The sequence below is a fragment of the Eubalaena glacialis genome, chromosome 2, assembly GCF_028564815.1.
Source record: "Eubalaena glacialis isolate mEubGla1 chromosome 2, mEubGla1.1.hap2.+ XY, whole genome shotgun sequence".
NCBI lineage: Eukaryota > Metazoa > Chordata > Mammalia > Artiodactyla > Balaenidae > Eubalaena > Eubalaena glacialis.
In genome coordinates this window covers 37,894,056-37,914,319 of record NC_083717.1, presented here as the reverse complement: position 1 = coordinate 37,914,319, position 20,264 = coordinate 37,894,056, and the positions used below count along the sequence as shown (strand labels likewise).

General features: G+C 44.9%; 1 protein-coding gene across 2 annotated transcripts in view; it reads right to left on the bottom strand.

Moving 5' to 3' along the window:
• The window catches only part of CRTC3 (CREB regulated transcription coactivator 3), a 106,562-nt gene that overhangs the window by 11,722 nt on the left and 74,576 nt on the right, over positions 1–20,264 (bottom strand). For both annotated transcript variants that reach the window (XM_061179900.1, XM_061179902.1), the window contains exons 6-10: positions 19,360–19,460; positions 11,398–11,433; positions 8,385–8,470; positions 6,644–6,693; positions 991–1,208 (exon numbers count right to left, since the gene is read on the bottom strand). In XM_061179900.1, the coding sequence (XP_061035883.1) occupies positions 991–1,208; positions 6,644–6,693; positions 8,385–8,470; positions 11,398–11,433; positions 19,360–19,460 (491 nt within the window). The remainder of the gene's footprint in view (positions 1–990; positions 1,209–6,643; positions 6,694–8,384; positions 8,471–11,397; positions 11,434–19,359; positions 19,461–20,264) is intronic.

Below are 20,264 nucleotides of genomic sequence, written 5' to 3'. Positions count from 1 at the left end.
CGCAATGAGAAGCCCACACACCGCAGAGAAGAGTAGCCCCCGCTCGCCACAACTAGAGGAAAACTCACGCGCGGCAATGAAGACCCAAACGCAGCCAAAAAAACAACAAAAAAAAGATGGTCTCTGAAATCAATTCTTCAAACCTAAAATTATGTAGCACAATGGCAGCATTGCTGTAATCATCAGAGAACCTTCCAGGTGACCACACTGACAGACCATCACTGAGGATCCTTTCTAAAGGAAATGGTCTACACCATCATTCCTAGACCCCTTATGGCCAGGGGCTGTAATACCTGTCCTAGACATTGACAAGAGTGTCCGTCAGGGTTCAAGCAAAAGTAGTCATGTTTCAACATGTGGTCTGAGCTGCAGGCACTCAAACTCATACAGTAACAGCCAAGTCACATTTTGGGTAGCTTTTTAGTACAGTTAGATGCTACATCTTTAAGCACTTCTGAAAATCTGAACCAATAAGTTTGAACTGTGGTAGATTTCTATTTAATATACATATCTATTAAGTATAAACATTTTCCTTGTATCCACTGTAAATTTTCTAAAATTCAAGATATTCTCTTTTGAAATCCAATGGGAAGTTGGAGGGATCTAGAGAGATATTTGCAATGATTAAAGATCACCATATGTTGATAAGAGCTACAAACATTGTTCAGCTAACACAGAATAGAATGGACACTTATTCCTTGGCTCTCAAATCTTATTCTCCAAGTCCCCGGGACACACAGGCTGGTGAAGACAATAAAGAATGAGGTTTCACAGAGCTCTCCAGAGCTCATCAAATCCAGCAGAAATAGAACCACCAAAGTGAAATGTCAGCAGGGTTGAGAGCTACAAGAGCTAGTGAGTTATTATCTCTAACTCAGAGGCAGTCATTCTCATTCTATGATTTACTAACATGCCACCTGGCCAGGGACCACCTATGGTTAAGCCACCAGGGGACACAGACAAGGTCCTTATGGAGTGGGGAATACTTACCAGAAGAGCTTCTTATGCCCAGGTGAGTCATGGCAGCGGGAAGGTTGCCCACACTGTTCCCCACACTCATACTACCAAAGAGGTGGTCACTGGTGTCCAGGGAGGTGGGCAGGGGCGCTGAGTAGTGGAGGTTGGTTAGATCTGGCAATGACCCCCCAGTGTTCAGGGTTCCCAGAAAGGGTGAGAGGCCCATGTTTTGACCACTGTGTGGAAAAGCGCTGAAAAAAGAAAGATAAGTATTACTTTTTAAAATGCATTCCGCTGCTCTGGGGAATAGGACATGTATGATACTTTTCCTTGTTCAATAAAAGCAGTTGGTACCAAAGATCTAAGTCCTCCTGTAGACTCTGCCTCTCCCTTGTTCTGAAAACTTGCATCCTTGGCTTAACCTCTCTGAAGTGCAATTTGCTTACCTGGTATGTTGGACTAAGGATGCCCACGTTACAGGAATATTTTCCGAGGTAAGAGTAGATTATTGATGCAAAAGTACTTTGAAAATTATAAAGCACTATATAAAATGTGAGGCACTGCTTTGTATTTATTCAGTTCCTTTTGCTACATTGCTAAATTATCTTTCCTACCAAAAAAAGTATCTCTGTATCAACCAGATGCCTTCCAAGATATATTTTTTCAATTACAGTTTTCATAAACTTTAAAGTGAGAAAGAGATGTGACCATTCCTTTGTCAGAATCTGTTGGGTGGTCACTCTGTGCCCAGGCACTGGGCTAAGTGCTGGAGATGGGATGATGAATGAGCAGAGTGTGTGCAGGCCTGGAGCAAGAGTACAAATGGAGGCCTAGTACACCATCTAGTTTAAATTTTTTCAAGTTATAAATCAATAAATCTTTAAATTAATTATGTTCTATGTTTCTGTCTTGACAAATTGTACCTTTGTAATAGCCTGGAAGGCCAGATTCAAATTTAGAATTCTCCGACTCCTTGGAGCTCCACACTAGAACGTGCAGAGAGGCAGCCCCGACCCTCAGTCCACGCCACTGTCTCTCCCCCAAGCCCTGTTCTGCACTGCAGGGCATGCTTATGGATATCCCAGCCTAGGGGCCAGCTCTGGCCAAGCTCCACATCCCCTGTGGCTCCTTGGACTCCTTACTCCATGGGAGCAGAGACCTCTGAAGTGTGGGCCCAGGGAGGGGCCGCGTGGCCCCGGGCTGAGGGGGCACTGCTCTTAGAGCTCACGGGCAGGCCGGAGACAGACCGGTAAGGCAAGCGATTGCAGTACGGCAGGAAGCTCGCTGGGCCAGGTCTGATACAAGTGACGCTGGGAACGCAGAAGCAGGAGCTGTGGTTGTGAGGATGGGTGGGGAAGGGAAGCCTTGACCAAGCACATGACCCTGTGCACATGGAACTGCAAGCAGCGCAGCATGGCCAAGGCGTCGGGGCAGAGTGGGGAACAGGGGACAGGAGATGAGGTGGGGGAGGCAGGTAAGGGAGAAAACAAGGGCACGATGACATGCTGCTCTGAAGAGTCTGGGTCAGGGACGGCAGGAGACAGGGAGCCCAGGATTAAGCTGGAGCATCAGAATCACATTTTAGAAACGCCACTGTGGTTGCAGCGTGGAGGATGGCTTAAGGGGGCAGAAAGAGAGGTGCGGGGAACCAGTCAGAAGCACCTGTGTGGTTCAGGTCTGATCTAGGAAGAGAACAGAGAGGCTGAAGAGGAGGAGAATGGTTGGAGGAAGTGCCGTTAGCCAGGAATGGGACGGCGGGGAGAGATAATGAATTTGATTGAGGACACCAGACTCAATACAGCACACACCAGCAGAGCGCCTCCCGGGTGCCAGCCACTGGCATTAGGGCCTCAAGAGACTCGGACAGAGCAGGGAGAAAGAGCCATAAAGAAAACAACTTGCAACATAATACCATTCAGTAGTGCAGTAAGTCCCCTACATACGAACGAGTTCCGCCCTGAGAGCGCATTCATAAGTCCAATTTGTTTGTAAGTCCAACAAAGTTAGCCTAGATACCCAACTACCACAACTGGCTATATACCACTGCTTTTACGCTTGCTTCCGGACATGCTGGGCTTGAAATAAAGACACTGTAGTACTGTACTCTATACAGTACTGTACAGTAAAGAACACAAACGCACAACCACTTGTAGAGGATGCATGCACGTGACCATGTACACCAGATATGTGAACTAACTTACGTGATTGGACATGTGAACGCACGTTCACATCTTTGAGAGTTTGCAACTTGAAGGTTCGTGTGTAGGGGACTTACTGTACAGTGACAGAACCTGATGGTATAAGGTATGGAGGGAATGACCAGCAGGCTGGAGGGGGCTTCCTGGAGGACGTCTGAACTGAGTTGGAAGGCTCGAGAATTCAGATGCTCTAAACAGGAAAATCATTTCAGGTAGAGTTCCCAGCACAGGCAAAGCAGAGAGGCACGTGACTATATTGTATGCCCTAGGAACTTAGCTGCCACAGGAAGGTCAAGTTTAGGAGGGGTGGATATGATGGGAGATGGGCCTGGAGGAGGAGGCAGAAAGCACATGAGGCTTAAACTGACGCGTTGCTGACAAGAAGCCAGTGGAAGGTTGAGAGCAGGGAAAAGACATAATCATTCTTAGGACAGACTTGGGGGAGGGAGGACAGGGTGTGAGGAGCAGAGCCTGGAGGCAGAGAGGTGAGTTATGCTGCTGCTGAGAAGTCAAACAAGACATAATGAGAGCATGGAGGTGGAGAGACAGGGAGGGGTTCTGGAGATATTTAAGGAAGTACTCAAGAATGACTCCCGAGTTTCTGCCATGGGGACTGGTGGAACCACCTCTACCAGGACAGGGAACACGGAGGCACATCAGTAGACTGGGGATAAGGGTAGGTGGTGGGGTCAGACAACGAATTCTGTTTTAGACACTGAGTTTCTGTAATACGGAAGGACATGTCATGGGATGTGCTCCATCGGAACAGTGGGGGTGGAAGCCCGGCCACAGTGGGCTGAGGAACAGACAAGCAGTGAGGGGGCCTCGATAGTCAATACTCTTTCAGAAAGTGTGGCTGAGAATTCTGGAAATGAGAAGGAAGTAACTAAAAGGGAATGCAGGGTCACAGAAGGACTTTTTAGTGCAGAATCCTTAAGTATATTGAAACGCAGAGAGAAAACCTTGTAGAGAGGGAAAGGCTGAAAACATAGAAGAGGGAAGGATAAGCAGGAGAGAGAGGCCTCAGGAAGGGTCAAGGACATGGGTGAGGCTATCAGTCTTGAACAGAGGGACACCTGTGTCCCTAAGACTAGAAACAAAAAAGGATGGCGAGGGGGGAAGTAGGGGCGGGAGGGAAGCTGAGCATTCATTCCTGATGGTCTCTCTTTTCTTAGTAAAAGTAGGACTGGGATAATTGTGGAGGCTTGAAAAGAAATGGGGAAGCAGGAAAGGTGTCCAATTTGATGGATGAGGAAGAAGGATGATTTTGGTTGTAGAAAAACTGAATGTGATACTTTGTCTCTCGGATGGCTGGTTAAAGTGTTAAGGTCAAGGACTAGGAAATAAACTTGAGAACCCAGAGCTGCTTGCTATGAGGGCAGATGGGCTCTCTGACTGAGAGAAGAAAGCTCCATGGGTGCTTAGGTAGGAATGAAGGCAGAAGGAGGTGGGGGGAAGGCTGAACAGCATCTGGTGGCACAGAGCAAGGATGGAGAAGGCAACTGTGACAAACAAGACCCAGGTCATCAGTGACATTCAAAGCAATTTCTCTCCAGTTGAGAGGAATACAAGTTGTAACTTTCCAAATATAGTTCCGACCTGCTGGAGTCATCTCTTGGATCTGATATAAGGCAGATTATGCTCTCCCTGGTTCAAAACCCTCTGATGATTCTGACCTTACTCTGAGTCAGGCTACACAAGCCTCCATACTCTGCAGGTATGCTCCCGCCTCAGGGTCTTTGCACTCAGGATCTTGCTGTTCCCTCTGCCCTTCCCTCCCCTTCATCCAGGTTCTGGTGACATATCATCTTATCAGAAAGGCTCTCCCAGACACCCATCATTGCCTCTCCCCTTACTGTGCTTTTTCTTCACTGCATTTACCAACACATGACATATATTTATTTGCTTAATTGTTTTTGCCTATTTTGCTCCACTAGAGCATTAGCTCCTTGAAAGCAGAGACTTGATCTGTTTTGTTCACTGCTCTACCCCAGTGCCTAGAATTAGGGGGTCAATCAATACCTGAATGAATAGGAGTCACTGAATAGAATTCTATCTCTAACATAAGAACAAGAAAGCAACTTTCCTTATCTAAGAAACAGTTCCTTCAAGATTCTTGGGGGTGGGGACAAGGGGTTTAAAGTACCGTAGCCCCCTTCTGAAATGTAGGCCTTCTGGGCCTCCAGCACTCATTTGTCTGAGGATTGAGCCAAAATGAGCTCTTGAGAAGAATCTCAGCCCTATCTGTGGGGACATCCTACACCTCTAGGGGTGCTGGTCTTCTCTCCAGGCATGCGTCCTGGCTGGCTTTTTGAATTTCCGATCATCTCGGCTCAGCGGGCTGTTAATTACATGCGTTCATATTTAACTAGCCAAAAAGAATGCCTGCACTCCAGCTACTGAGTATGGAGTGCCCTGAACTCACTGCAGTTAGATACCCAGAGAAGGCGTTACTGGGGGGAATGATAAATAGGACGGCCTGATGTAGATTTAGTTCCTCTGCAGACCCTCTGAAATGTGTGCTTGCACTCAGCTAGATCAGGCAAGGGTCCTGATTTCAAACCACATGATCTTGCCCCCGGGAAGAGTTGCCGCTTCTGAGCAGGTTTTGGTTCCAAGCCCCCGGGGCAGCCCTGAGGGATGCTGTGGTCAACAGTCCCAGGTGGCTCCCCTGCTGCTCTCGGGACACCTCCGTGCATCCCAAGGGCTCGGTCCTCTCTGCGAAGACCCGCGCGAGAGTCGCCCAGCGTCTGTGTCACTCAAGTGATGGCACTGATGGGCTCTTTCTTCGTGTCTTCACGGTGTCTGTCAACGTGTGGGCTTCCTTAACTGTCGTCTCCATGTTCTTCCTTGGTCCCAATTTCCTCAAGAACGTCTTAATCTTTTAGTACTACACATATTTTTGAAAGCTGTCTCAAATCTTTCAGGGAGTAAAGTTGTATACTCCTAAATACGTTAATTAATTGTTCCATAGAAATTCTTTTTATATTGCAAATTTTCCTATTTATGCATCTTCCATTAGTTTAAAAAAATTGTGGTAAAACATAGATAACATAAAATTTATCCCTTTTAAGTGTATGGTTCTGTGGCATTCAGTACATTCGTACAAACTCTCTTAGTTAACTTCTGTGTCAGCAAGTTGCCAGGGGCCCGCAGCTGCCAAAGGTGCGAGGCTGGTGGGCCCCTCTCAGTGCGGGCTCGCTTCTGCTTCTACCCGTGGAGTTGTGTGTTTACTGAGAGTCAGCTGTATTATTCTCTAATATATTTATGGCGGTTTTATTTGTTATTGCAATTATGCAACATAATTACTTTAAATGAAATATGAGTACCAAAAGGGAGCTGTTGTTTTCGTGAAAATTCAGTTGACTTTCAACTTATGTATAACAAGTGAAATTTCTCAAGAGTTCTCTGATGAAGCAGTAAGACTTTCCTTTTGGGAAAACCTTCAGGATGGCCTCCGAGCCAAGAACTGAAAGAACATTACTTACCTGCCACCTCTGACATCACAGGATCGAGGGCGCCCTGACAGGGACTGGATCTGGGGAGAGACACAGAAAGCTGGGCTTACTCATTGTCAAGCCAAATTCAAGTTTTTAAAAAGTGTCTTTGCAGGTATCTTGGGACTCTAGTCAGTGCCAGTGAGAGTCAGCACATATAAACAGCATCCCCACAAAACAGCCATTTAAGCTTTGACTAGACTTTTCCAGGCATAACGGAGGCATAATATTAACAAATTTTCTTAATTTGATGCTTTCTTAATTTATCTTCTAGATGAATATTATTTTCTTATAAAAGGCCAATATTTTTCATACAGAGCTTTTAAATAAACATTCATTTTCCAGTTGGCCTGAGAGGAAAAGAAGAAAAAAGAAAAATAAAACAGGGTGAAGAAAGAGGAAATTAATGTCAGAAGAAAAAAAATATTTCAACTGGAATCTAAATTCCAGGATGGGGGGGATTTTCATTTTGTTTATTGCTGTATCCCTGCACCCAGGATGCCTGGCAACAGGTGCCATATATATATATATATAAAATGAATGAACCTATTGACTCAACTCTTTGCCCAGAAATGATTTATGGAGAACTGCAAATCCATAAGAACTAAGAGAGATGAGGGGAATTCCCTGGCGGTCCAGTGGTTAGGACTTGGTGCTTTCGCTACCATGGTCCTGGGTTCAACCCCTGGTCAGGGAACTAAGATCCTGCAAGCCGTGTGGTGTGGCAAAAAAAAGAACTAAAAGAGGAGACGAACACCTCTTCCCAGAGAGAGCACCTCTTCCCTGGTACTTGGGGAAGAGTGGATACCACTGCCCCCTTTGTGGGGAAGACACAGTTGTCCTCTGATAAAAGCCTCCAAAACCACCTGAGCCTCCATAGCCAAAGACAGTGGGCTGCTTCTCCTATGTTTAAGTATGTGAATTTTAAATCTCCTTTTTTCCCCAAAAGACTAAACATCAAAACATCTTGCTTTTACAAAAGACCATTCAAGCCCACCCTAATGCTAATGATGACTTTGGTAGACTTGGCAGAAGAAACTGGAACTGACTAAAGGAAGCCTGAACAGGCGGCGATGGTCAAGCACGAGACAATACAAGCAACTGCAAAAGCACATCTCAGGGCCAGGGCAGACGCACTGTTTTCTTTCAAAGGCAACAGCTTCTCTATGGGAAGAAAGGCCAACTCAGGTACTGCTGGGACCTCCCTCTCTTCCACAGCAGGTGAGTTTACAGAGAGAGCCATGGTGGAGACAGGGACAAGTACTCGAAGGCTCTTAGAAACCATTTAACAGAGGACTTCCTTTCTGACTTCTGGAGGACTCGGGTCAAATGGCCTTGATTAAAGAAAGTAATATCTGGTAAACCAGCAATTCTGGACAGAAGCTGGTGACTGGCAGGCAGTGTTGGCTACAAAACAGAAAAATCTGCCTGTGACTTGTAACCAGGTTTCAGTGCTTCTTGTAATACAAATGAGATGTGAGGGACCAACAGGTTTTTCTGAATGAGTAAATTCAGAAAATTAGGAAGGCAAGAGATCGCTGTACTAATTCATCAACACAACTATGATAATTTTTATTTGAACCATCATTCCCTAGTACATTCTTCCTATCTCTGTCCCCAGACATCCGCTCTGCCTTTTTCCCCAATTCCTCTTGTTTTCTCCTCAGCAGAATTTGACGATGACCTCTGAAGTACAAATATTCAGTGACAACAAACATAGCTGTCCACCCACCTCCTTGGTCTCCCACAGCTGTTTTGGCAGTGGCTTGGGAACGTGTAGCAGATTCTCTTCCTTCAATGGGCTGGGGAAAGACACAACTAAAGCGGGGAAGAAGCACATTCACTGTGTTAGAAGGAAGCCAACCCACCTTTGGCCAAACCAATTATCTTTGTAAAAATGATTGATTTAACACATATTTATTGACTGTCTACTAGGGAAGGTGTTTTGAGCGTTACTACGGGGGTTGCATAGGTGAGTAAGACATGGATTCAGCCCTTGAGGACTTTATACTCTAGTCAGGGGAAAGGACAAAATGTGAATACCCATGTCTGGAAGGAGAAGCCGGGGGAGGCCCACAAGAGCGAAGGCTCAGTGCTGCTCAAGTGTAGAGCAGGAAGAGCCCACGCCGGCCTCTGGGGCTTGGCACTGAGGCGAGCCCTTTAGGGACACAGGAAATGAACATCCCCAGAGAGGGAGGAATAAGAACAAAGGCCTAGAGAGAGAGGAAGTGGTGGACGACTTCTGAGCAGAGCTGCTCTTTTCAACTGGAGTGTAGGGAAAGTAAAGGAGAAGGGTAGGAAGGTCGAGGCCAGATCAGGAAGGGCCCTGCCAACTTGGCGAGGAGAGGATGGAAGAAAAGGGATGAGGAGAGACCCACAAAAATCCAGGAGAGAGGAAATGAGGAAGATAACAAAGAGAGAAGAGGAATATTACATGGCAGACATGGTGGCAGTAAAGCTACCTGGTCATAGGCTGGGAGTGGGGGATAAAGAGGAATTGAGAACCCAGAGGACTGAGGCTGGGCAGCTGAAGGGCCCTCTCCTGGCTCTTAAAGGCTGTAAAACAGCCTGGCTTTGTATCAAGGGACCAATCCAGGGCTTTCTGCTTTAACATTCTGCCAGGTAAAACAGGAGTGCTGAGCCATAAAAAAGGGAAAACTTCTTGTTCTCAGAGAGAGACAAGTAGACAAAGGGCCAACCCTCAGGAATTAAGGGATCTGATGTTAGGAAGGGGATTCATTAGACAGACGGGTGACGCTCAGAACTACGAATGCTGTTAGGTTCTGGCGACCATGTAAGCTCCAGGGTGACTGTCATGACTGTCCTGTCTTAGCCCCACACAGGATGACAGACCCCAGAGAGAAGCCACTTCAAATAGACTGAAATTTCGGAGTAAATTCTGAGAATGAGGCAATGCTCTTTACAGGTGACCTACTCAGCACCATCACAACAGCAGTCATTTCTGCTCAAATATTCCAGGCTTTATCAATGATCCCAGGTGTGTGTCTTAATCCTGATAGTCAAACCACTCTCTTTGGAAAAGCTTATTTGTCAACCTTCTTGTTTTCTTCCTTTTCTTGGCTTCCTTGTTAACTTGTCTAACTTGTCTAACTGTCAACTGTAAACTGCTTCAGAAATGTAAGTTCCATGATGGCAGGGCTTTTATTTTATGCACTGGTGGGCAGTGCTTAAAATAGTACCTGGTAAACACTGGCCCTACAGCCCTCTTTCAACAAACTGGAGGACAGGAATAATAGGTTTGAGAGCCTTTATAAAGCCATACAATGACTCAAGAATTAAAAAAATTTTTCTGTAATGTACCGCTAGATGATAGGAAAAGTTTCAAGGGCTGAGTGAGGTAGCTTCATGACTCAAGGCTACTTCTTGTAAGAGTTTGGTCACAGGAGTATGGCTGGAGTGTATTCTGGCACCATAAAGGGGATGGTTTCCTTAGAGTAGTTCATTGTTTTTAGTCTCTTCATATCCAAGATTGGTTGGGAATTCTTCAGAGAACTCACTGGGGGAATGCAAACAACCTTGAAGCCATTTCTTTATCTCTGTCCTAGTGGATTAGATATTTATTGCTGTTTCAACTTTCCATGGTTTTACTCATGGCCTAAAATGGCTTGCCCAGAAACGAGTATATAAGATGATGAAAGAGAATTGTGCCTCTGGCGCAAGATGCTCCTCATTTATCATATTCCCCACAAGTCCTGACCGCTGCGATACATAAACCTAATTTAGTTGTTCACTTCTAGATTATGAAAATTAAATTCCAGATTATAAAATTTTAGGGAAAAGAAAACAGTGCCTGGTACTGAATGAATAAATGAACTGTGTCAGACCCTCATCTGTCAATGGCTTCGAGAGTCATTTAGTAGATCTCCAACATTCCTTTTTTTTTTCTAAATTTATTTTATTTATTTTTGGCTGCATTGGGCCTTCGTTGCTGCACATGGGCTTTCTCTAGCTGCGGCGAGCAGGGGTTACTCTTTGTTGCGGTGCATGGGCTTCTCATTGCAGTGGTCTCTCTCATTGCGCAGCACGGGCTCTAGGCACGCGGGCTTCAGTAGTTGTGGCACGTGGGCTCAATAGCTGTGGCTTACGGGCTCTAGAGCGCAGGCTCAGTAGTTGTGGCGCACAGGCTTAGTTGCTCCGCAGCATGTGGGATCTTCCTGGACCAGGGCTTGAACCCGTGTCCCCTGCATTGGCAGGCAGCTTCCCAACTACTGCGCCACCAGGGAAGCCCTCCAACATTACTTTAATCAGCTTTATGAAACTCATTATCTTCTGCAAGATTTGCAATTTCATTCTGCATTCAGTTTGCATTTTCCTCACATTATTTATATCTGTCAATTACTGACTCACAAAACTTTCTAAACAGGCAGAGAAAGACAGCTGAGGAAGGAAGGATATTGGAACAACTAATGGCTTAAGTGACCAATTTATTAATATTTTCATGTGATTACAACTTTTGCTTCCCTGCACAACCTTGTGACCGTGGGACTGTGGGACTCAGATGATGAGGAGCCTTGTAATCTAACCACACATTTCCTTTCTCGTGGCCTTGATCATGGCTAGCCTTAATTTTATAGAGCATCTCAGAAAAGTAAACCAATCAGCAGTTGTCAGCATTTTGGGAAGTCCTGAAAACATGAGTATTAACTAGTTCAGATGTTGAAAGAAGGTTATGAATACTAAAGTCAGTATCCCACTCAACACAGGTAGGTGAAATCAATTCATACCTTCCCCATGTACGTCGTTCTCACCATCACAGAAACCTAGTGGGAAAGAAAAAAAAACACTTTTATGTGGTGCTTTCACCTTTATTTATTCATGAATTTGTAAGTTTTTCTGATTCAAAATAGAATTTCGAAAATTCCAAGGCAATTTCGGTACACTGATGGTCAAATCAGTGTACATTAGCATTTATAATACAATTAAAATAGATATGGCTAATTTAAGTCTAAAGTTGGTGCCTATCTACTTTTCTTTAAAATTATCTCCATCTTAAAATTTTTTACTGCCTCTGTCCTGAGAGAAGAACAATTTACAAAGTCTGAGAACCTCTAACCAAATCACAAAGAAAAGAAGTATATAGATCGAAACTCTCTTCCAAATGCTTTATTGTGGGGGGAAGGGGAGGTAACTAAAAAAGTCTACATCACTGTTTCACACTCACCATGCGTGTCTAGAGAAACAAACTGGAAGTTCCATGCTGAGTACTGTTATTTATATTTCTTGCAAACAGTCATTTTAAAAAGAAACTTGGGACTTCCCTGGTGGTCCAGTGGTTAAGAATCCACCTTCCAATGCAGGGGACGCGGGTTTGATCCCTGGTCGGGGAACTAAGATCCCACATGCCGTGGGGCAGCTAAGCCTGAGCGCCGCAGCTACTGTGCACGGGAGCCAGAACTAGAGACTGCGTGCTGCAAACTACAGGGCTCATGTGCTCTGAAGCCCGCGCGCCGCGACAAAGATCCTGCATGCTGCAACTAAGACACCCCGACGCAGCCAAAAATAAAATAAATAAATAAATAAATAAATAAATATTTTTTAAAAAGAAACTTATCTGGAGTCTCAGTCAATTTAAATAGTATATATGATAGCTATTCACAAAGTTTTAAAAATTTGACTTGTAATTACTCAGCCATAAAAAGAAATGAAATGGAGGTATTTGTAGTGAGGTGGATGGAGTTAGAGTCTGTCATACAGAGTGAAGTAAGTCAGAAAGAGAAAAACAAATACAGTATGCTAACACATATATATGGAATCTAAGGGAAAAAAAAAAGGTCATGAAGAACCTAGTGGCAAGACGGGAATAAAGACACAGACCTACTAGAGAATGGACTTGAGGATATGGGGAGGGGGAGGGGTGAGACGTGACAGGGTGAGAGAGAGTCATGGACATATATACACTACCAAATGTAAAACAGATAGCTAGTGGGAAGCAGCCGCATAGCACAGGGAGATCAGCTCCGTGCTCTGTGACCACCTAGTGGGGTGGGATAGGGAGGGTGGGAGGGAGGGAGATGCAAGAGGGAAGAGATATGGGAACATATGTATATGTATAACTGACTCACTTTGTTATAAAGCAGAAACTAACACACCATTGTAAAGCAATTATACTCCAATAAAGATGTTTAAAAAAAAAAATTTTGACTTGTAAGGAATTCTGATCCATAAAATATATTGCAGATGACAAGTAGAGTATATCCTATTGCTCTAAGCTAAAACCAAGGAATCGTGCCAAGAATGTTATACGTTAGCATTCTCTGTGGAGTAATCAAATATACCATATGAGTTTTCAGTATAAGATCAGGACAAATTTTTAAGTTTTAAGCCTTTAAATATAACTTACTTCAGGTTTAACTATGTTTCTCAATAAGCTTAACCTATAAATTAACCTGATTAGTCTACAAAACTTAAGCCAAATGTCTAATAACCATACACTGAACATAATTAAGTTCCTGCACTGACTACTAGGTGTGGCCAGACGATACAGTGTAGGTGAGAAGATAGAACACGGAAGCAAATTCTGTAACACAGGCAGAAGATGTAAAATTTTAGTGGCGCCCTGGGGCTGGGCAATACTGAGAATCCCCAGAAGCACTAAAATTAAAAATTAAGAACACTCATAAAGACAGCATTTCTCTCAGGCCCACAGAACAGAATCCAAGTTAGTGATTTAAAACTCTGTTTAGTGCACATACAGACTATTTGGGTAAGCTTGCTAAAATGCAAGTTCACGGGCCCAAACTGCACAGAATTTGGTTCAGAAGCTGTGAGAATGGGCCCGGGAATCTACATTTTTAACAATCAGCTCAGAGGACTTTACTGCAGATGGTCTCTTAGAGAGACTTGGACTAGGCTGTAGCTTAGTCATGATCTAACACGCCTACTAAAGACAGGCAGTGTGAACAAAACACTAGGAGACAGGTGCGGAGAGACGAAAGGTGTGGCTCTACAATCAGCACATCAGAAGGAGGGGGAGAAGCTTCTGATTCATAGTTTGGTTTCCCTGGGACGCTTATATTGGGAACTTGACCATTCAGATCACTTAAAAAGTGACAATTCTATTACAGATAAAAAACGAAGTTTGACACAGCAATCTGGTATAGTATGTTGAAGCATCTCTTTATCATTAAGGCACCAATCACTCTGGGTTTAATAAATAAGGCCAGTTTTCCATTTAAGTAGTAAGTCTGACCTGTCCCTGGAACAGACTCAACTGATGGCTACCTTGTGGAACTGCCTGAGTGGGGAGCAGACACCCCACATAATATCCTCTCAGACTGGGACAGAAAGAAAGCCTCGTGGAGGAGGTGGCACCTGAGTTAGCCACTGAAGGACAATGACGAGGATGATAATAACAAGAGCCACTGTGACTGTTCTCTTATTACGTGCCAGGCACTTACATGGATGATCTCAGGTCATCCCCACAGCAACCCCATGAGGCTGGGGCTATTATCACCCCCAAGATCACACGCTAGGAAGTTTGAAGCAGAACTCCGGCCTGTGTGCCTTCAGAATGTCCAACTTGCTTCACCTGGAGGAGTTTAGACACTCAGGAATGAGGATGAAGGGGATGCCCCAGTGTAAAGACAGGAGGAGAAGGAAGAGGGGGAGGGTACAGCAGGGGCAGAGAATGGTGTAGTCTGGCTGGGGCTCAGGATGGGAGGAAGGGGAGATGAGGCTGGATTGAAGGTGTCTGTGAGTTACCTGGCTTGATGCAGGGAATAGAAGGTTTTGGCTAGAGAAGTGACATGATTATAGCTAAGCTTTAGAGAGATGGTTCTTGCAGCAGTGTGAGATGGATTGAAAGGAGAAAGCCTAAAGGCAGGGAGACCAAGTGGAAAAACCACTGTAATAGTCCAGGCAAGAAGGAAGGAAGTAGGGTATTAATTGCCAGTGAGGACAGAAAAGAGGCAGCAGATCTGGGATACCCTGCAGGGAGAACGAAGACGACCCGGCTACTGAATGGGTGTGAGGGGTATGGGAATGAGAGTAATTAAAGACAACTAACTCCTGGTTTAGAGTTTAGGTAACTAGAAGGATGGTGGTGGCAATAACTGATATGTTAGCATCAAGCTAATGTATAACCAAAATATCCACGGCTGGATTTTTACTACTGGATAAAAAATATCATATGATACAACTATAAATAAAGGGATAAAAACAAAAAGGAACGAGTTGTGACTGGATATCTAGAAACAAAGGAAACTCATATCAGTTCCACAGGGCATGGAACAGCCATGACCAAGGCTGTGTCTGTGTTCCAAGAAACCTCGAAGTCTCGGAGCCACTGAGGGCTGACCTCCTAGTGTAATGGAGACCATGTTCCCTCTCCCCACTCCCACGCCTGACGAATCTAACTCCTAGCACAGCCTTGATTTGCTGAATAGAGGCAGAGGCAGGGGGTAGATCCCTTAACCAGAGTGTGTCCTTTAAGAAGCCTCTGGCTTCAGCCTCTCCATTCTGGGCCCTCCTATCATCTGGGTGACACTCTTGCCCCACTTTAGATCTGGGATGCTTTTGCCATCCCCCTCTTCCTCCTATCCGTGCAGTCAAGCTTCTATCAGGGTTACTTGCATTTTAAACATTAAACAAAATTGAGTGATTTGTAGTGAGGTGGATGGACCTAGAGTCTGTCATACAGAGTGAAGTAAGTCAGAAAGAGAAAAACAAATACCGTATGCTAACACATATACGTGGAATCTAAGGAAAAAAAAAAAAGGTCATGAAGAACCTAGGGGCAAGACAGGAATAAAGACACAGACTTACTAGAGAATGGACTTGAGGATACGGGGAGGGGGAAGGGTAAGCTGTGACAAAGTGAGAGAGTGGCATGGACATATATACACTACCAAACGTAAAACAGATAGCTAGTGGGAAGCAGCCGCATAGCACAGGGAGATCAGCTCCGTGCTCTGTGACCACCTAGAGGGGTGGGATAGGGAGGGTGGGAGGGAGGGAGATGCAAGAGGGAAGAGATATGGGAACATATGTATATGTATAACTGATTCACTTTGTTATAAAGCAGAAACTAACACACCATTGTAAAGCAATTATACTCCAATAAAGATGTTAAAAAAAAAAAACAAAAAAACTTTAACTGCGCTGGTCAAAGGTGTTGCCTCTGGCAAGGTCACTGAGGTGGGAAGCAGGCCTCTTTCCCTGGGGAGGAGCTCAGGGCTGTAGTTCTCAAAGCTGGTGACACTCAGCATCTACCGCTCTGGGTGCAAAGATGACAACCCTCATGCCCTCTTCTGCCCGAAGCTCTAGACTGCCCCCTGAAAGGACAGGGACCACCACAGCCCCCTCCTCCACTCGCTGGTGAGGAGTGGAGGGGAGATAGGGACAGTCCTAGGCTATGGGACAGGGCAACGGGGCAAGTGTCACAGAGTGCCCTCATGCTTACCCACTGGGGGGTGTGTGTGTGGGTGTGGGTGTGTGCCTGTGAAATGATAATTAAACTGCACATGCTGCCAGGGAAATGATCAATATTTCTCTTTATAAATTCTGGATAATTAAACAAGAAGAGAGAAATTATAAAAATCTTGTTTGGATGTATAAAAGTTTATTTCTAGCATTTACATCAACTGCTTACCATGGATGCCTAATTGCCGTGCAACTCAATAACCATTACGAAAATTACTAACTACGTATCAGTCTAATGGCTTTGTTTTCTTGGGACACAAACCTCTGCTCATGAATGTATCATAGTTTATTGCTCATGTAGTTAAGCTGTGAGCAGATGCTCCCTTATCATCTGGTCATTAAAAAAATAAATAAATAATGGGAACATTAACTGAGGTTACATCATTATGCTCAGGAAAGATTCCCAGGGAAAGAGCAGTTATTGCTTCTGCTATGGAGCCTAATTCTGGGCTTCAATCATATTTTCCCATCACTTTTTAAATCTTTACTTTATTTGGTTGGTCCAATAATAAGAAATACCTTTTGGAAAGCTAGTTGATATTTTTAAAGTCCAAAAGGAAAGAAAATGAAAAACTTTAATGAATGACAGGGGGAAAAGTACATGAAACTATTTAAAATAGCTCCCACCAACAAATATAATTCTCCAGAAATAATTCCTATCCTTGGAGACTTGAATAATATTTTAAACACACTGGCTTTCCCATGTAAACACATCCATATTTGGATGTGTTTCTGAGTTCTGCTATACTTGCAAGGCAGTTTTGCAGAAGCAGGCACACAGTTCAGACATTCAAGCTGGAGGTCGGCCCACCTTCCACGGTTGAGAGATATTGGGGCCCAACGGTTTCTAACTGCTGATGTGAAAAGGAGTAACCCAGGAATTCTGCTCCAGGATTTCTTTCTTTCTGCTTTTTGTATTGCTCTGTCTACTAGGATCAACACTGACATTCTTCTGCTTTACTTATTCATCCTCACTCACACCTTCTGACATTTCTCACCTCTTCCCTCAGAGGCTACATCACTCTTGGCATAAATACTTCACTCAATTAATCACTTTCTTTAGTTTTTTTTTTTTCCTCTCTGCATGCAGGCCTCAAGATCTTGTTACCTATGATTTCCTTGTTCTCTCTAGGACTTTGGCCCTTTCTAGAGAAGCGTAAACTTTAAACAGAGGGTGACACGAATGAAGGAATGGCAGAGGCAGAAATGCAGCTCTTTTTTGGGGGTTCCAGGTTAAAGCCTATCAGTCTGGTTCCCTCCCAATCTGGGGAGACTAAGCGCTTGCTGCACTTTGTTTAGGTTTATACATGCCTATAGTCTACCTACAACCCTACCTATACGGAAGCTAAACTACTCCATCTTCCCGTATATCCTATCTCTCTAAGTGGTGAGCAGTGGACCCATATCCAATTCCAACGTAACTGCCAGCTTTACTCTCATATCCCCATGTGTGGAAACACAGCTAGACGGTCCTAACCAATTCTAAAAGAGCTCATACTTGACAAACTGTTCGGGTAAATGTAGCATCCCTGAATTTCACCAAGGGAACAAATGCAGCATTATTACAACAATACAGGGATTATTAAATCCCATCCCTACTATATGCAAGGAAATAAGACCCGGAATATTCTCCTCAGAAGGAAAAGAGACTATTTAGGGTTTAAACTACCTAAAAAGTAAAGAAAACTAGAAAAGCTAGCATTATCTTGGGCAAAGATTTATTTATTCCCATTTCAAGACCAAACACACAGCCCTATTTATGGACAAGAGTCAATGTGCATAAGGAATGGATAGTTCAGGACCATTGTTCCTACTGGATTATAAGCCCCAGAAAGGCAGGCTTGGTCTGTGTCTTAGTGAACCAGACTTGGTTCACGTGCAGGTTAGATTCAGCAACTAGAGTGTGCTCTGTACGCATAAGCCACTGAGTAATTTCTCCACACTCTCCGTCACTGAGGACTCCTCTGTGCCAGGCATTGTGCGGAAGGTAAGACCATAAGACGCTGACTGTAAGAAATCTCCTGGGAGCAGAAGGAGTGAAGCACATCCACTAGAAAGGCAGTCAAGTGACACAGGTGCCGAGATGGCCATCTATAGGTAGGAGCTTTGGGATGTTAGAAGGACATGGGGAGTTCTGGGCTGGCAAAGGGAAGAAGGTCAAGGATGGCTCCACAGACGTGGGGACAAAGCTGAGGGCCCTGGTCAGGTGAGCCAGGAGTAAGTTAAGAGAGGAGGAGATGGGAAGAGGATGGAACATTAATAGAAACCGAAGTAGTTCACCCACTTGGGGGGAGGGGCTGGTGAGTGAGGAGAGAAGGGAGAGAGGTGGGCAAGGGCCAGATCCTGGAGTTCGCGTCATTCCAAACTGAGAGATTTGGACTCTCTCTGGGAGGTGAGGGGGTGGCACTGAGATTTTAAGCAGGAGAGGAATATGATCAGATGTGGGTTCACTCTGGAAGCAGACAGCATGAATCTTTTCCCCACTCCTGGTCTCCCCTGGCCTCTCTCCACTCCTTTACTCACTCTGGCCCCAGGGAGGTGGAACGATGACCTGCAGCAAAGAGGGGAACAAGTGAGCGGGGGTGCCGGCTCCACTCTGGCTCCCGCTCCTCCTGGCCAGGGGCGCGCCTTCCCTCGGAGAGCAGCCTCCCTGCCGGCCCTGCCCTGCAGTCTGACCTCGGTGCTCCTGTGGGGGGCGGGGGCGGGGGGGGGGGGGGCGCCCTGGGCCAGTGCTGCCGGCCACTGGGGGCGTCAGTCTCCCTCTGGGGTTCAGTTTTAACAGCCACGGACCCACAGAGAGAAGTCACTTCCTCTTGTCAGGAAGAAAGGTGGTATTTACCTCCACCCGTCACTTCTACTTTTATTTCTCAGTTTGTCCAGATTCTGGATGGGAAAAAAGGACTTTCAGAGAACCCAACATAAAACTGGATTGGGAGGACATAAGACTGGAAATAAGGAGACCAGTTAGCAAGTTGTTATGAGTCCCTATAAAAATGATGAGGGCCTGAAAATGGAAGAGTGTGGAGTAGAGGAAGCTGGAGGGTCAAGAGATGCCAAGAAGAGAGAATTTGCAGAGGAAGAGGCAGGAGAGAAGCTCCATTCTTATTTCATCATGAGCACACACACATCTCCCCTGCCAGGAGTTTTTCCCTGAGGACGACGAATCGGGGAAATGCACTCGCGGTTTAAGCTTTTCTCTCTCCCAGTTCCCATAGGACAGAATGAGAAGGCACAGATGCTGTTAGCATCAGGCCTGCATGTCTTACCCATGTATGAGGCAGGCCAGGCCGACTGGCCCCCTCCTCCATAGGGGTCCTGGGGCTTGGTGCTCAGAGCACTCGTGTGAAGAGCAGAGTCAGAATTGGTCCTAATGGGGGGAGGAGAGAGTCTGGCTGAAAATCCATTTTTCCTTAGTGAAAATGCAACGTTCTTTGTTGAAAATTTACCAACAGGAGAGAAGGCAAGAATAACAGATTTGCAATCATCCATAAAATGAGGGGTCTGGACCTACCTGAAGTCCCTTAGATCAGTAACAGCCTCTGAGGATGGCCCACACCCAAAAGACTGTAATTTGTACTTGTATGATCTTTTCCTTTGAAGCTAATGGCATAATGATCTGGTTCAACAAGGCAGACCCTGGATTCGCGGCTTCCTCTAAGAAACTTCCCAGTTTTCCTCGCAACTCAGAAGATGGCTGTGATCAGTATATTCTCTGTGGCTGCACTAGCTTTTCCCCATCTGAGAATAACTCCTCCTATACGAAGGATCACCTATAGCAGTGACTATCAAACCCTTCCAGGGAGAATGCAAGGTCAAGACAACTTTCAAAATAACCCTAATGTGTCCTTTGCCCTTTCACTCTCGCTCTCTCATGAGCACAGTAGTTTTCCAGCAGCCTCGTGACCTGTGATGTCACCGCAGGCTGAATGCACAAGCAGCGAATCGAGCTATCTTCAAGAGATTTGTAAAAGGTACAACAATGCCACTCTTCTCAGTAAATTTTTTTTGTTTCAGAAAATATAACTGTGCTTCTTAAAAAAAGATATTTATTGACACGTAATGAGTTTATTATTGTTATTTTGTTATTTCTAAATGCATTAATAAGTATCTTCTATAAATCTCTCAATTTAATTTCCAATATCAATAGCGAAATACAAACAAATATACTCAC